This window comes from Dermacentor albipictus, chromosome 6 (assembly GCF_038994185.2).
Source record: "Dermacentor albipictus isolate Rhodes 1998 colony chromosome 6, USDA_Dalb.pri_finalv2, whole genome shotgun sequence".
In the NCBI taxonomy this organism is placed as follows: Eukaryota; Metazoa; Arthropoda; class Arachnida; order Ixodida; family Ixodidae; genus Dermacentor; species Dermacentor albipictus.
The window spans coordinates 98,375,751-98,394,206 of record NC_091826.1 but is presented as its reverse complement, the minus strand read 5'-3'; the positions used below and the strand labels follow the sequence as shown (position 1 = coordinate 98,394,206).

General features: G+C 43.7%; 1 protein-coding gene across 4 annotated transcripts in view; it reads right to left on the bottom strand.

Annotated features, from left to right (window-relative positions):
- Window positions 1-18,456, bottom strand: part of LOC139061301 (calcium-activated chloride channel regulator 1-like) — a 228,341-nt gene that overhangs the window by 209,037 nt on the left and 848 nt on the right. Inside the window, exons 2-8 of one of the 4 annotated variants that reach the window (XM_070541077.1) lie at window positions 13,867-14,000; window positions 13,434-13,595; window positions 7,527-7,658; window positions 7,036-7,205; window positions 5,267-5,564; window positions 3,263-3,372; window positions 1,099-1,272 (exon numbers count right to left, since the gene is read on the bottom strand). In XM_070541077.1, coding sequence (XP_070397178.1) covers window positions 1,099-1,272; window positions 3,263-3,372; window positions 5,267-5,564; window positions 7,036-7,191 — 738 coding nt within the window. In that variant the 5' untranslated portion in view covers window positions 7,192-7,205; window positions 7,527-7,658; window positions 13,434-13,595; window positions 13,867-14,000. Of the gene's footprint in view, window positions 1-1,098; window positions 1,273-3,262; window positions 3,373-5,266; window positions 5,565-7,035; window positions 7,206-7,526; window positions 7,659-13,433; window positions 13,596-13,866; window positions 14,001-18,456 lie in introns of those variants that run through there. The other 3 variants (XM_070541078.1, XM_070541079.1, XM_070541080.1) reach the window with 3 other exon arrangements.

Below are 18,456 nucleotides of genomic sequence, written 5' to 3'. Positions count from 1 at the left end.
TTTGCTGAGGTGCACAATTCTTTTAATATATTTACACATAAGTCATGTATGAGTGCTCCATATAACGATGAACAGAAGGAAAACAAGCTAAGAACAGCAGCCAACGTTTCGAAAGTGCACTTGTCTTCTTCAAGGCGACTTGAAAAGTCCATTTGTCGAAAATCTGGCTCCTGCTTTCACCTTGCTCTCGTTTTGCTCATCGTCTTGAATTTCCATCTCCCACCTTCCCAGGGCTTTGCCTGGCCATGCTTTGCCTCAGTTGCTTTTCTTGTACTGGTCTATATTCAATATCAGCCCATGAAAACAACCATGAGTTGACTCAGAGATGCATGCCCAGTATTTAAATTAAAAACAAGTTTTTGCCGCCCAGTACCGGAAGCTACAGATAATTCCTGCATTTTCGAGAAAGCAATGTCAGATGGATGCTTCATATTACTCGTGCCGTAGCCGAGTGAATCGAGGTATCTCAATATTTTCATTTAGTTGCTAAGAACTACATGCGCTACGAGGGAAACTGAATGCTTTATAAGCTTTCTATCCATCATTTATGCTGTTACTAATACTTTGCCTGGTAGCTCATCAATATTGTTGACCCGACAAATACATCAAGAATAAAATGCAAATATAAATATAAATCTCTGCCGCTCAATTTATAGCATTTTTTTCTTCATGCTCAAATGTGGTATTCACAAAAATGTCAGTCATCAGCAGTGACACATGTTTTGATGAAGAAATTGGAGGACTTCATCATTCCCTTAGCGCACACGCTGGTCGTATTTTCGCCAATGCATTTATGTTTGTTTATGAAAGCTGTTATTTTTTAATCCCTACAGAGGTGAATCTCCAGGACACGCATTTACCTTGCCAAAGCCGTTTTAACCATATACTGAGCTTCAACCAGCTGGTCAACAATATTTTTGACCGACTGTATCTCCCTTAGTTTTCAGACAATGTCTTCAATATTTCTGTTAGTGTGCATTTCAGCAATATAATGAAGAAATAAAGCAGCAAAAATATTCTAGGTGAAGCCTTCCTCATCATGCCAGTTAAAGCTTCAAAAAAGATCTTACGTGACAGAAGTAACTTCAAACAACTTACATTGTGCAGACGCGGTAGGAACATAATCGACGATTCAACGGGGTCTTGTTCTGGCTGAGTTATGGAGACCTCACAGTCTTCGGTGGCATAACAGCCGTCATGATATTCGCAAATATCAGGGTTAAGAATGACATGGTGAATTCTATTCGAGCACGAGTTCCATCGTATCGCATCCTGGAAGCAAGAAAGTATGCTAAATACCAGAGCATTTTGAATCAGACATTTTAATATCCACAGACTTCCCCCAAGAACTTATGCCCTGCAGCTATAGGGAAAAGATCACGTGGGACAATCGCATAAAATATTCTTTTACTTCTAGGGCATATATGATTAGTTAATGGCGGGAATTACACAATTAAATTTCGGAAAAATTTGACCCGGTATAGGTTGACTGAAAATCTTTTGCCTTAGAGATGGGCGTTAAAACTTTAATATTGTGCTCTGTATTGTGGCTGTATTGCGCAACATGTCACAATATTTTACATCATAGGTAAGCGCCAGCAATAGTATTTAATTAGAAGGTATTTTATTAATTCAGAACATTTTATATATCTGTTAAAGCAAAAGTTATTTTCGCAAATATCAAGACCCGTCAAGAAACAAGCAACCAAATTGTCATGAGGAAGTTATCTCATATTATAGCGTTTTTTTGCGTTGGTAGTTAAGAAAAAAAGTACAAGGGATATGCAAAATACTTGATTACTGGTCTACCGTTACAGGGCAGTGTTTTCAGGCAATTGTAGTAGAAAAAGCACGCGTTCATTGGCTGCAGGTCGGTTCGAAGTGTGGCGATTGAATTACTTAAAATTATAGCGGGGGCATGCCATGCTCGCAGGAAAATGGTGACGCAGCTGCCTATCGCTAACGCTCCACTTTAGGGCGGACCGTTTTGAAACGCTTGTGGTAAATTAGGCGGCGCAGACCTGCCAGTTCCATGCTCTCCTGTTCTTCCAATTCCTGTATTTGTTAACTCGTGACATTTTGCCTCCCCCTTCCCCAAGCTTCCAACCTGGCCGTTGAGCTGAAGTCGACGAGCTTTCCTCTTTCTTCTAATTCAACCAGTCTCTCTGCCACTGGCTCTTGGTAAATACGCAGACTTCTACTAATTTTACACATAATCGAAAGCACGGTTATTGAAAGGCACGAGTGCAGAGACATCATTTGGAAAATGGTGTAAATCATCTCTCTGAGAAGTTTCTACAGAGAGCATTTTTTTGTTTGCTTTTCCGGTGGGGAAGGGGAGGGGCGAGGTCGATCGGTCGCCTCAAATTATGAGTGCTGCTAGAAACAAAAAAATTCATGGGGTCGCGTGGCATTCGAAATCATCACATTTAGGCTAGCTTGCCAGTTGCCCCAATCACTTCACTGACGCAGCTACATATACATTTACATATAAGACTACACATTTACAAATAAGAAACCGTTTTCCAGCTCGGCGGACGTGTGACGAGACAGCTAGGTCTGTCATACCATACAAAGTACCACAGGGGCTATGGTCACTTAGCACAAGTCGACAAAAATAAGGGGAGGTAGGGACAAGGTGAGAGCAAGTATTACTGTGTTAGGTTCCTTCTACAGTGGGCCATAATAAGGCTTCTTATAGCGCTCATCTTGGGTTTTCCTCCCCTTTTTTTGTAGATTTGCCTTAAATGGCGATAGTTCCTGCAGTCCGTAGTGCAGTATGAACCGAATCGCCCAGCAACAAGTATCACTAGGTGTGCAACCTTAGGCATGCTCCGGAAATAACTAGCATCGAGCATCAAAATGCTATCTTTGAGACAGAAATGACAAACACTAGGCTGTGCCGCTGCAAGCTTCTTAAGACCATGCGTGGCAGGAAAATGGCAGTTGGGAGGAGTCAGTTGCGCAACTTTTTGCATGCTTCGCTGGCAACTGGAGTCGAGCATTCTAGGCAATGCAGCTGTGTGCATAACAAGAAACCTGCAGCTTTATTGGGCGATGAGTAATAAACGACAACGTTTTGTCAGAGGGAACGTCAACGGATGTCAGTAAAATGACATGGCACCAGTACAGGCTTTCATTAAGAGGTAACGCCATACACTATTGGGTTGTCTGCTTTCTTCACTATACAGAATAGTCAACCTCGCCTAATGTAGAAGTAATGTGATGCGCTATACAGAAAAATCAATTGCTGGGTACCCACCTCATTGCAACAGGGGCAGTAGGACAGAGGGTATTTGTTGTGTCCTAAGCGCCCGTACTCATAAAACACACCATAGCGGTAATGCGCCCACTCATTCACGAAGGCGTAGGCTGAAATGCAAAAGAATTCTAGTAAACACTGTTTAACAGATGCAGCTTTGAGAAGGGGCATTTCTAAAGGGAGTAGGCATTGAGCGCTATTGCAGTGTGCGCGTGACGACAGCTACATTTTCCAACTAATATATTGATTTGTCCATACAAGAGAACACATGTTTGCACGACAAGATGTTCTGAATTGCATGCTCAGAACCGTATGCCTACTGCGCCATAATCCATAAACCATAATCCTACTGCGAATTCTGCGACAAACATCTCCGTTCAGTTTTAAGCTGTAATGAGTCCAGCGCACCCACGTTTGGTTATTGCGGAGAAGTTAGCTTGCCTGGTGAAAATGAGCTACATTGGGTAACAACGATTAGCAACGCGAAAGAGCAATGCCGATTTAATGAACTTCATTGATTTACGCACTGCTGCGGGCTCTAAAGGCATAAAAATATGGTGTGGTAAAAATACCAAGTTTATTTTTCATGAGCTAATCATGGCATGGCAGATATTTACTCGTTAGCAGAAGTATTTGCTTTTCACTGTTATATATTTATGCACTGATTAGCTGTCTTGTGGAACTTTAGAGTCCACTTACGAATCTAAATATACAAATCGATTCTCTGAAAATCTCCTTTCTTTCTAGATAAATAGGGTAATTGGACTGTGCATGTGTAATCTGTATTTATTTTGGAGACGTCATTACGTATCCATCAATATTTACGATGCACTAACACGGATACGTGAAAAAAATCTCTCGTCGATCATAGTTTTTCTATATAGCGCACAGTTGCTTTATACAGACTCTTGCGCTTTTCTTCATATATAATTCACGGCTGATCGCAGCCACCGCTATGCTCTTGCAAGAACGAGACATGATAAATTACCATGACCACCTTGGTCTTAAACTAGATACCAAGTGGACGCTGCGCTTCTTGCACAGTACATAACATTTTTTTTTCAACCACAATATTCGCCCGCGCAGGGTAATTTGGGTGTCCCCAGAGCCCACTGCTAGCGGAAAAAGTGGCGGCAGCCATACACTCTGGGTATCGCGTCACTGTGGATTGCAAGCAGTGTGGCTGGCAGCCTGAATTTCACAAATTGGATATGTTAAAAAAGTTGCTACCAAACTGCCCTGGAAATAATCGAAGCACACATATAAATATTGGAAGATGAATGTGTCATTGCACAGTATATATTGCGGTTTGGCTAAGAAATTGCATGCATTTTTGCATTTACTTCTCACCTGAGAAATTGTGTCTATTCGACCGGCCTCAGGCACCATTTTTATGTCTGACGTGTATTTTTATGCCTCTGGTGATATGGTATACTTATACCGGAAAAAGGTCAATCCTCATTCAAAGAGTTAAAAAAAATATTGGAACTCCATTTTCAAATAAGAAGATACGGTCGCAAAGAATCTTCGGAAACACGTCGGTATGTCTTGTCTGGTCCATGAAATCTTTAACGGGGATTCGAAAAGCAAGCTCATGGTAGTAATTGTGAAGTTAACTTATATAACACTTTGCCATCATATTATATACTGCATTATTGCTTTTCTTGAAGTAGGTTCACCAAGTGCAATTTTTGTTTTTAATTTTACTGTAATTTAGATTTCTTTAATTGTTCTTCATGTCTGATTGATGTCTCTCTTTCATTCGCCACGTGCATCTTATTTCTCCATATCGTCCTATAAGCCGAATAAGGCTCATACTGGTCTGTGCGTGTTCTTCTGGATATTTGGTGGCGAGAAATATTATTATTATTATTATTATTATTATTATTATTATTATTATTATTATTATTATTATTATTATTAGTTGTAGTAGTAGTACGAGCCATGGTAGTCTATCATATACTATTACAATGTTGTTGGAAAATGAATAGAAAAGTGCCATACTTGCGTCGTTTAGGGCCTCCTTTGTTGTGTTGAGCTCCGCCAGAACGTCGGGCGAAACACGGATGAAGTCGCCACGTTGCCCACACCTCCTCCGTAGCTTTGTACTGAAGGAACCTCCTTTGTGGCCGCTCTTCAGAGCTTCAACACGTACATCGCTCTTTGAGAACAAATATTTAGGTTCGCTTCGAGCTGTTATCCTGTGCGGCCACGTGTTGGGAAACTCCATAACCACTTGCTTGATAAAAACCAGGCCACCAGTGGCCTCGTGCAGGAGCTCTGACGACGATTGTAGGAGGTCCTGCATGTGACAACATGGCGTTTTTTTTTCTGGCAAGACACAAATAAGCTTTGTGGTTTTACGACCGCTAGCGTGTAGATCCGCCGTGGGTTTTTCATTCATTAAACAACCACAGCGCGAAGGTATAATTGATGCAGGAAATATTTGTAAATTCGGCTATTTGTTTGAAGTCAGAGTTACAGGCATAACCTGACAGCAACCGACGATGACTGGAGCGCCTCGCATCGGAGGCACACGCGCATACTAAAATTGAATTCGCGCAGGGTGTTAGAATGCATGGAAAAATATTGAAGCCTGGAAGTTCAGAGTAATATTGATTTCAACGTACGACTCAGGAACGTGAAATAAATGGGTTGCGGGAATCTTCAAGTATTTCTATACGAAAAATATTAATGATGTACACTGGAGCAAATCAAGCGACGAGGCTTTACCAGCAAGCATGAGACCGTTATGGCAACAAAGAACGTTAAACAATAAAATCAAAGATGATGACACAATGCTGTAGGTGTTGTGACTATGGAAAAGGAACCACCTATGAGTAACTACTTATTGGTTAAACCAAAATCAGGAAGGAAACAACTTTTCTTAACTCAAAGTGAACCTCCTTACTTTTGGAAGCAAGATCAATGATGTCTTAAAACGCGTAGCAAGAAAATGACTTACACAGTGGAAAAAGAGACATGGGCTTGCTATGGTAAAGTTAAGAAAACGATGGATCAAATTTAACTTGAATAGGAATACGTCTACCTACTTGCGCGTTTAGGCTCACATAGCCTCCCTGAATCCTCTGGGTTCAGGTATAAAGAGGACAAAGGTAGAAGGTTTGGTACCAGAAATGTAGCCAGACAAGGCACAACGGAGGCTTTCAAAATCAAAATTTCTAATAGTAACTCAGAATGTTTGATGTTGGAAAACTCTTTTCTGTAGAAGAAAGAGAACACTTTTGGCAAAACTAGAAAAAGAGGTTGGTGGCGCCACAGATATCTCAATTTCAAAGGGGACGATCATACCATCAGTTCATACATCCATCCATCCCATGTGCGCGAAGGGTGTCTTTACTTTGGCTTGCATGCAAGATGCGAGCTTATACCTCCGTGGTCTTTGGTGGACATTGTTCGAAAAAGACAGTAGAAGTTACCGGCATTTCAAAGTGATAAAGCCATTTTATTGAAAAGTCACTTGGGCTGTAGTTCCGCAATGTTCGCGTGAGTACACGGTGTCTTTTCTTTATTCCGTAAAGACATTGTGTGTATGACAATGGGCAATAAGTACAGCCCGAAACTATCAGAAAATAGGAAGTAACAGGTTAAAACTGTCCCAATGAAATTATACATTATGGTCTGAAGAGCAGGAATCAGCAGCAAAATAAACGAAAACAATATGTCATTTTTGGTCGAACACGTTTCAGTACCCCGTTTGAAAACATTCTATTAGAATAAACGTAGATTATCGCTCGCAATTTCCCACATGCCTTTAGGTTGTCGACAATCGCTTCATCTGGTAGGGTGTCCGGATGGATCGAGACTAAGAGGTTAACGTAGCCTCCGTCTCCATCGTCGATTTCAAGTCCATTCTCGTTGCCCAGGAGACAAAACAAGGCGAGCGCAAGCAGTAGACGCTCGAACATGACAAGGGCTTCTTCTGTAACGGAAGTGACAAAACATAAGGAAATATTTTAACCATTGATTTACCAGTTGCTTTCACCGTTATCCACAACCTTCGTATTCTGCACGCTTATCTCGCAGCTGCGATTTCATTTCTAACTACGGCTGAGGCTAAAGTATTTACGAAATCTTATTGCATCTAGCGAAAAAATGTGGACAATATGGACATTTATTAGACCACAGACGTCATCGAACAATGTATAAGCTCAACGAAACTGCAATAGTTGTATACGCACAAATGTTTCGAAAATTCAGCATGTTAAAATGTTACGGAAAACTGTCAGACGAGGAAACATACCGTCAACGCCAGTACAACTGAATAAATCAGCGATGCGCCGGGCTGTGTTTTATGCGCTCCGATCCGGTGAAATAGAACTAAAGAACCTTCGACCATCGGCTTGTATCTTCGCGCAGGTTAAAAAGGTCAATTCTGTGTGAGCATAGAAAAATGAAGGCAACATTGGGACAGTCTGCGCGCCAAAGACAGACAAGATACGGGATCATTATGGATGAAAATTGGTAAGCAAGTAGCGAAAAAAATATTCAGTGCCTTAATTCAGTGCCAGTACTCTGAAGATCGATGATCAGCCAAGCGATGTCCAGTGGGTATGTTAATTGAAAAGTGCATCTCTGCTGCAGGTTGGCCCGGTATTGCACTGTCTTAGGGATCGGCACACGTATGCGGAATGCTTGAAGCCTGCTTCACCTCCGCCAAGGGCAGCCCGCATAGCATCATCTATGAAGAATTGTTGGTCTACGTGCATGGTGACGAGATCCGCCGGAACCTAGCCATAAACAGCTATGCTGTGACAATCAGTGGGCGATAGCATATGCGCAGCAATGAAAAACACTAACAGAGTTCGCGATAATACTAATACCTAAATGCTCATTTCACTTTCCCTGGAATAACCGCTATGTCTTAATACCCAATACACTAGCTAAACCTGAGTCTATCATATCTACAAGATAATGTATGTGGAATACGCGTGTAATATATAGAAGAGACAATTATTGGGCTTGTCATAAAAAAGCTAAATTGGCGAATTTGCGAAAATGAACAGTTTGTATTCAACACACACATGGCAAATTGACTACACAAACACAAAAATGACAAACAATGGGAAGAGATGGGGGAGAAGTCTAAGATACAGCAATTCCTTCTGAACTTCACTTTTTAACTCTAGCCACCTATTGTACAGCTCTATAATATACCACCGCTTAAGCGTCCATCAATTTCGTCATCCTAGTTTCCAGTAATATATCGGATACCACATTTGCTTCGTAATATGCCCTCTCTTCCCAGCCCTTAACGTTACGTATAACACTTTTTATTGTATTGCTCATTGCCCCGTCCTTAACATCTCAAACTTCTCTGTAAACCTAACAGTTTCAGCGGAAGACCTTAGTTCCAGTTAAATACAAAAATACTGTAGTCTTTTCAACGATAGCGGTAAACTGCCAGACAGGACTTGGTAATATCTGTTGCATGCTGCCCAGTCATTTTTCCTCGTGTAAGTTTATTCCTAATCACCATGTTCTCCCATTATTAGGTGCCCTAGATAAACATGTTCTTACAGAAATTTTTACACCAGGAGTGCCAATAAAAAATTCTCGCTCTCGTGCCAGGCCATTTAACGTTGTCTATCTCTTCTCAGTTGTAATGTTCTGACGTGCTCTTAAACATTGTCGGCTAATTTGGCTTTGCTTACCCTTTCTTCGAGAAAGTCACGCTTGTATTTTATAAGCCTAACGCCACATTGTGATTATGTGTGAATTCATCTTACCTTGCCATACTATTTATTTTTGTGGTTTTGTTGTGCAGGAAGCGTGCGACACATCAAGCGTTTGTGACGAGCCGCTTTGTCACCAGCACTTGCGCTGGTGTTACCCGTCGTGCAGCCTTTTGCAGGAGACCGCGTACATTTCCATGCATTCGCCCTCGTTTAAACACGTTCGATGTCACGGGTGGTCTAACGAAAAGCTGAATTGCTGTTTGTGTGCTGTAAAAAGTCCTTCAAGAGATCCATTATGAAGAAAGAACAAATCGGCTCCGTTTTGAAGCGCACGTGGAAAGACGCAAGCCACCAGCCAATCGTTCTAATAGAGTATGAGCCTGCGACGAATGAAATACATCACGAATGTAGGCGCCGTTGCGAAATCGGTTTCAAAACACAAGAACTGTAAAGAACGTGGGCGTCTGTCGGCCACTTTGATGCATCTTCTCGTTAGCGAAACCCGATTTCGAAGCGCGTATTCGAAGAGAAAATATTGCACAGCTCTCGCACTTAACGTCTAAGTCTGCACTCCCTTTGAGTGTTGCAAGTAGAGGCAGTGATTGCGAACTTGTATCATAAGTGTGTATATTATGTAAATAATTTCACTCATGACGAACGGGACCAGAACTTCATACAGTGACGACTAAATTGTACAATTGTTTTCTAAGGGGTCAGCGTACAGTTGCTGTGTTGCTTTGGCCACCTGCATTCGCGAAAAGCATTTGTCTTTTTCGGCTTCGCAATATTTACGTGTGGGTGCTGGGTATAAAGACGGAGCTCTCTCTCTCTCTCTCTCTCTCACACACACACACACACACACACACACACACACACACACACACAAACACACACACACACACACACACACGCCACAACTGCCATTAGCACTGCTGCTGAGATAAACCGTCGAATAAAGCAACTGCGAGTCCTATATAAAAAGAACAGACCTACACCGCCTATTTATTGTGAGACACAAATGCATTGTTGTTTCTTAGTAGCACCGAATCGTTAAAAACCGCCTGTGGTATATAGCACAATTCTAGCACTTGACCTTATTACTTGATGAAGGGGGCATCCCTTCTACGTAAAAAAGCTTGTTCGAATAGTAATATTCAAGTAAGTTAAATGACTTGGAGTTCTTTGCTTTACGGCAAATAATGCATTTTACAAACTGCAGCCAGAGAGTTCGCAAGGCTCATCTGCTTTAAGCGAATTGCCAGGATGACACATTTATTTTTTACCATATTACAAGGTTAAAAAAAAAATGGAGGACGCTTAAGCATCGCCTTCAAGAGTGGAACGCGATAGCATTATCGCACCCCGTTTGCACCGCCCACTCATTCGCCCGGCATACTCTTGAGTCACACAAAGACGAAACGTGTGCCTGAGCAAGCGGAACCAACCAAAGAACTCGGTATCTCGGAGAGAGAAACGATCTACGCAAGCCAAACGTCGTGATCGGCACGTGCAGCCGGGGCCGCGACGCGCCTTGAAGCCGGACGCGATCATGGGGCTGACGCCTCGTTGGGATCGTCCTTTATCTCGCTTTGGAGCACCACACCGACGCATGCCTCCTCGCCAGTAGCACGGCACACATCGCAGGGGACGTTTTCCCACCACACGCGCTTCGGTGCAGCGATCACATCAGAGGCGTCCCGCATCGAACGCTGCACCTAGGAATCGCGCTGTGAGCAGAAAGAGGAGCCGCGTCGCCGAAACACGTGGATTGGAGTGACCAATGCTGGAAGTTGGAAGGGGAGAGAGTGAGAAAACTTAATAAACGCGAGGGCGTTGGGGCATCCTCGCACCGGTCCCCGCACGGCCCCAATGCGCTCAAACGAGACGAAGGGGAGAAGTGGGCGAATGGCGCGCCATCTGTTGGGGCAGCGCCGTACATTGCGAGGAGGGGGTCTTCTGTGTTTGCCGCAAGCTGTGCGTGTGCGCCAAGTACAAAAGAAATGTAGCAGAAACGTACTTCGCCACTCATTTAACTGCGACTTCTGTAATATACATGCTCATAATTACAGATATACACCGCAGCATAACTTTCTACGGCACGTTTCTATGGCAAAACCGCATTCACTAGAGGCGCTTTTGCCTCGCTTTGAACCACCGAACTCATGGCAGACTAGTAGCGTCTCCGTCTCACACTCCAGAGACCCTGGATCGATTCACACCCAGCCCATCTTGCAAGCTGTTTTTATTTATGAATTGCCTTCCGGCCATTGCTCACGGCCAACGCCGACGACACCGGCTCTTCTGCGGTACGAGCTGCTGAACGCTGTCGCGTTAGAATGCACATCACTGCTGATATCAGAGGTGCCGCTCAACTGACATTCCAGCCGCCTCATCCCCATGCATCTACGTAGCAGGCGCCCGTGACGTAAGTCAGACGAGCTAACCGAGCGGCTTCCCATGTTGCGTTGGCGGGATTTTTTGAAACATGCCGCTGCATTAAGCTCATTTTTAATGACGCACGTATGCAAAGTAATGTGTGCACCTTTAAAAAATAAGTGCCCAAATTTCATATACCTCGCCGTTTCCTCAAACGGATGGCCTACTTCGGTATGGAAATGCGGATCGTTTGCTACAACCCTTGCAACTGCAGCCGACGGGACGCGTATGTCATCGCACATGAATATAGGAGCGGCAGTTTCATATGTGGCAGCAGGAACATTAATGGTACCAGCAATGTATTACGTTCGTCTTGCAGTGCAGGCGTGTGCATGGAACAAACTACAGCGACTACAGGCTTGGTATAGAGTTTGCCTAGAATGATAGCAGAAAAATATCCTTGCTAGGTGCGATACGTCACAAAGAAAGGCGTTATGAAGACAATTCAACGTGTGTTAGGAAAGGTGAGAACGTCCGTCAAGAAGCCACAATCTTGAGTTGTAGTGTGGTGGAGCAGTACCACCTCCGCCTTCCACACAGACACTCAGGTTTTATTCCCAATGGGTGTACTTTTCTGTTCGCCATTATTTTTTGGTCTTAAATCTATGAGTAGCAGAAACCTTAAAGATAACCGTCTGAACACATCAGCAACTTGGTCGCAGAACCTTCTTTATCGCCACCGTTTACTGACAAATCTCACAAAAGTATTATATAAACATTCGAAAGCTGATGGGTTAGATTTTCTTTATTTTATCAGAAGGTGATACAACCTAAACAATATCTGTAACAGATGCTTTGTAGTTTGCACATGCGGTAAACGCCCGTGGTGGCATCCGTCTCCTTCTAGCACTAAAAGAAAGCGATCAAACATTGCCCGTAGAGTGCCGTTGTATTTGGGTCCGTCGCGCGGAATGTTCTTTAAATTTCGCTTTGTGTAATACATGCTTGACAATAAAATGGCGTAGCAGAGACACACAGCTACAAACAATGTTTAAACCAATATGATGTAGTCATCATGTGCGTCACCGCTTGAAGGAGATGCGACATAGCCATGGCCACGTGGCATAATATCTGAAGGGAATCACCGCGGCTTTAAGGGAGGACAATGTTTACCCACTCGTACTAGCCTTATTACGGTGCACTGAAAGGAAATTCTCGTGAGGAAGCATTGACTGATTTCTCGCGCCTGCGGCATAAAGGATGTTCTACATCCACCACCTAGCTCTGAGTTGTGGCGCTGGCTAACACTCACAGGGTTCTACTCGGAAAGCAGAGATACAGCCTCTCTGAAAATGCCTACGAAATAAACCCTTTCAGGAACGCTATACCGATAGTACTGCGGATTTTAACACCTATACCTAAACAGTTTAAGGTGTATAATAATTTTACTCCGCGTGAGAAATTATTTGGCATTTCCCTACAGTGCATTCGGATGTATCTTTGAAGACACGCTTGGTAAGAAGGGTTCACTCTAGAATATAATGAAAAAAATATATAATTATGTGGACTGTCACTGATAATGTACTCATTCCTCTTAAGGAAACGTGTTCCGTAACCTTCGCTGACGTTCATAGATATTTGTTTAAATATTTGCAGCGATGATACGTTAAAATGCAGCAAGCCTACAGCCTAAGGCTGCCACAGCAATTATACATGCGCCCCAAACCACTTCCCGCATGCTACGTAGGAAGCGGGCGCTGTTTCTATATTCCTTTATCTTGTAAGCATTTTCGCAACCAACTTCATTTGTAGTGGTAAAAACAATAACCATAGAAAGAGTTCAACCTCTCCTCCGAACCTACATTAATAAAAGTCGCATTCTGGTCAAACAAAAAGAAATTACGAAGTACGACGGGTTGTAATAGTCCTACCGTGCCAAATAAACATTATTATTATTATTATTATTATTATTATTATTATTATTATTATTATTATTATTATTATTATTATTATGCGCCTCTACGTATGACAGACTTGCGTCAATCCAGCGAACTTGGATTTGGAGCGAATGAGACTGAGAATGCAAGCTGGCTTACCGATTTATCAGCTGATGAGGACCTCAAGAATGCTTGAGTACAGGACTCGGCTGGCACAGAGCACCCAGTTCCACCTCTGCTGAACTTAGCACTCCCAGTGACGTTCGACCAGAGGAGGTAGCGGTCAACTCGGTAAAACCACAGCTCTGGCGTTTTCGGTTTCTGCAACGGAATAATACTTAAGTTAGAGGGCACCATAGGGAATGGCATAGAGTTGAGATTAGCGTGCAAACAATTTACACATACAAATATATACAGCACCAAATTCAGAGGCAAATTACTAACTAACGGGAACACAAGGCGTCCAGAGCGATCGCGGCCTGCTTGAAAGAATAAAGATAGACTGGCTGCCACATAAAGGCCCTTCGCAAAAAGGATACACGAAGAGAAGGGCTAAAAACGAACAAGCAGCAAGAAATTCAGTATTACTCACCTGAAACGAAGAACGTCGGCCGATTGCGGAGCTTTTCTTCTTGTACGAGCACGGAAAATCCGAATGCTACCTCGCGCGGGATGCTCGTGCAGCGTTGATGGCCCAGAATTCGCTCAGAAAATGGCACGCACCCACTGCGCGAGGTAAACCAAGAATCAAATGGTATTATGAAAAGAAAACGAAAAGTACGAAAACAATACCATGAAGGAAAAACAAAAAAATGAAGATTTTTGTAGCCGGCCATAAAAAACTGAAGAGGAAATAAATCGAATATAAAAAAGTTGCAGGGTGATTTACCGTCTGCTCTATGTAGATGAAGTAAAAGTTCGACCTGGGCACGTTGTGAGTGAGAATAGGATGTTTTTACTATGATGTTTATTCCGAGGCCCTAGGTCGAGCATCAAGGTTTCATGGACGTCATCTAGAGTTTTATGCGACATGCAACATCTTATAATGCGTTATCGCCATCACGATCACCGCATCGCGCCTACATAATCACCATTAGAATCATCATCAGGATCACTATCACCTGCGTGCTTCTCCTAAGAACCTATACTACAGCACTATATAATTCAGGATCATCAGTTAGGTCACAGTTTTCTATATAATGTCACGGGAATCGACGCACGAATAAGCTGAAAAGTGGCTTTCGAAGTAGACGTACCAGAAAAGGAAAAGAAACCGTCCTGTCTAGGCCGCATGGTTACCTGTACGGGGAACCCACTAGGATAGCGACGAAACAACTTCGTCTATTCTCAATAAATTTCCATCATCGTCATCCCGTCTTTCCTACCAAGCTATTGAGTCCATCGTTATAGATAGCCTACTACCCTCCTCGTTCAAACAGCGCATTCGCCGTCGATGCGATAACAGTGACGTCCCGAATGCGCTTCGAGCGTTAGTATAGTTGCTGACGCAATAATAAATAGTTGGATGACCGTGTCATGACCTTAACAACTACACCGGTGAGCACAAAGTGAATAAAAAAGAACCCTGCGCCAACCAACAGTTCTGGCCAACTCCAATGGTTGCTGTCGACTCTTATCCACACGATTACCATGTTGACATGCGCAACAATCCCACAAGGACTCCTATGGTAGACGCATATTTTCTAAATTATGGGGTTTACCGTGCCAAAACCCCTTCCTCATTCTGAGACACACCGTAGTCGAGGACTCCGGAAATTTCGACCACTTGAGGTTCTTTAACGTGCACCTAAATCTAAGTACATGGGTGTTTTCGCATTTCGCACGCACCAAGATGCCGCACCAAGGCAACGTGAGAAGAGCAGCAAACGCTACTCCTTGGCGCGACAGCGGTTACGCCAAACTAAATGAATTTTAGTTTAAGGTGTGGTTTCTGCTATTTGTGAAAAACAAACACCCTGCATACTTCTCAAGCGGACAAATGGCCCATGGTGTGCCGACGCAAAGCCGCATCGAAGCTCCTAATTAGTGTCTAGGCGACACCACGGAAGAGGTCGCACGTCAAATAAACACTCCCGGCAGGATTGCGGCCGTAACATTGCTCGATGTGGCGGGTTCGATCCCGACCGCGCCACCGCGTTTTGGCGGGGGCGAAATACAAAAGCACTGTTGCACTTATATTTTGGTGCACGTTAACGAAGCCGGGGCAGGGGGTGTTCAAAATTATTCCGGAGTCCGCGACTACGTCGTGCATCGTAATCCGTTTGTGGCTTTGACAGGTATACAGCCCCATAATTCAACTAAAGTTAACATTTGTCCCTCAAGGCGACGTGCTGTGTGAGGCCATAGCAATACTAACATTCTGAGATGTCATGAACACTGGCGCCCGACAACGCCTCAAACAAACACGACTCGCGGTTTGTTCTGTGTACTACGCAGAGAATGGGCATTTACGCAAGGTAACGTTCAACTTGATCACGCCAGTCTCATATTCAACGAAACTCTGAATAAATTAAAATTTGCCGCCAAGGTGACTGCTTAATGTCGTCAGTAAAAGCAAACAATAGAAAAAACATCGCTTGCATCGATTCTCACAGGGTGTCGGATCCGTATTGTTCTCTCTAAAATTCGCTTGACCTTCCTTTTTTTGCTAATATGTATATAGTTTCATCAAACGTACCCGCGGCTAATACAGTTGTTAGTGTTAGAATTATGGGGTCTGACCTGCCAAAACCGCTTTCTGATTATGAGGCACGACGTAGTGGAGGACTCCGGAAATCTCGACCACCCGGCTTTCTTAAACCTCCACCTAAATCTAAGTACACGGGCGTTTTCGCATTTCGCCCCATTGAAATGCGGCCGCCGTGGCCGGGACTGTTGTGAAAACACTTTTCCAATCTGTTGTAGAGGTTGCTGTGAACATGTGAGCTAAATATAACTGCTATGGGTGCATCAGAGATTTACAACCTCTTGTCAGATACTACAAAAATTTGGTTTCTCTCACTTCCGCAATGCCATGATGTAGCGTTCTCGAACTTAGCTGGCCCGCCAAAGCTACTTGCTAATTTCGTCATGGCGAGGCCAATATAGTATCAAATATTTACTCATGTTGAGGTAAATGGATGAAAAATAAAAGCAGGAAGACTGGAGTGTAGCTGACGTTTAAGTAAAGCGAAGCCTTTATGGGGCCACTGGTTCATTCGCCGTTTGTGTGCTTACATGAAGTGTGGCTTTTCAGGTATAAATACCACTTTTAAAGAACAGCATGCTATTCTAGGACTAATTAATAATGACTAAGGACTAATTATTAAAAATTCACTTATCAGGTTTTCAAATTATTACATTATAGCCCATATTGAAAGTTACAAATTGCAGCCGTGTAGTTCGCAAGGCGGATCCACTTGGTACAAATTTTGAAGATGACACCCGTTTCGAGATACCAATTCCCTAACTTTGTGGAGAAGGGCATTGACGTTCCACTTAATTCGTTAACAAAACGTGGATTCATGCACTGAAGCACACAAGTAACTGGAAGTCCAATTAATTTTCCGCAAAGTTCGCAAATTTATTTCTAGGTACGTATATCGTTCTGAGAACTCATTTAAAGTGGATCCGCCTTGCGTAGTCCACTGGTACAATTTCTAAATTGCAATATGGGTCATAAAATAATTAGTTACAAATTTATGAAGCGAATTCTAGTTGATGAGTTGATTTTGCATATAAATTCTTTGTGCGAGAAGTGTCCGCTGCTTTGAGCAGACCGGCTCATAAATTAGAATCGAGCTATTGCCACATGCCACCTTTCAAAAATTTTGAAAGTGTTCGCTGAAACTCCCTGTATAATATTTGCTCATGTCTTCATTGGTGATTCATAGTGTCGGGTAGCACTCGTGGTTTTTCTGATGCACCAATTTCTTCTATTGACGCTGCGGTTATAAGCGCCCAAAATGTCTCGACGCGCTAGCTTTTATGCCAGAAAGCCTATTCGATAGCACTTACTGAAGCTTGCACCTGTGGCGTAACGGTTTCAATAACAGGTTGCTGAGCGAGAAGCCCTGTGTTGAAATACCGGCCTTCGGACAATTTCAATACTAATATTGTGATAGCAAATATATGCACACTCCTAGCGCATACCTGCCATCGCCGTCGCAGTGGCCTTCCGCATAAAATCCGAGGGCGAGAAAATCGACGCCACGCGCCGCGTGCCGTATTCTGCGTGTTGGAGCGAAAACGTGCGAGAGCCGACGATGGCGGCTTAACCTTGCGCACGAAAAAGAGATAGCCCGGCGTTCTGCATAGCGCACAAGGTTTCGGGGGGAGGGGAGGGTCGCTTTCTTCCGGGCGGCTCGTGTGCCTGCCTGGGATGGGTTAGATATAGGGGGATGAGCGCTCTACTAGGGGCGGTGCAGAGTCCGCCGGCGCAGAGGGCACTGACCATCGCGGTTCAATCTCGCGCCCCATATATGTAGGAAAGTGGGAAGGCTGCGCGGGAGGAGGGGGTGCGGCTTCGTCTCCCACAGACAATTAGTAGTTTGCACGGCCGCGTGTTTTTGCGCGCGCCGTACTTGACAGTTATGTGCAAACGGCCCACACCTTTGTTCGCGCTGTGTTCTCGTCGCTCCTGCGTTGAAGCAATGGACCACACGTTCACAGCCTTGGCTGCTGCTGCCGCATTTGCTCGCACCAGCATTTTAACAGTGACTGTCCGCACTCATCGAGTGGCGTCTGTTCATGTTTGCTTGTGTGCGCTGCCACCATGCTTGGTAATTCTGTTAGTAAGCGATTGTTTCCGAGCTTATAAAACCGCTAAAACTACTACCCTCATTTGTACAGCTCTCCACTAATTTGGTGTCGCAATTGATGCTTCGCCTGTCATGCAAAAGTACGGCGCACTCGACCGCGCCCGGACGTACAAACTACGAACTTGTTGGCGGAGCAGTTTTGCCATGTTGGACAAGGCGGCGTGGCCCAAAGCTAGACAAACTGTAGCTGAAATGTGGCAAACACTAGAATGAGCAAAAAACGTAAGCGATTAAAGCCATTTTTTATTCAGTTTTATTTGTATATACATTTTGACATTTGAATACGGCAGTCCCTTTTTGCACAACACGTCGTAACAAAATGTCCGTGACGCCGCGACGTACCCTTTAGACCAACAACTGCG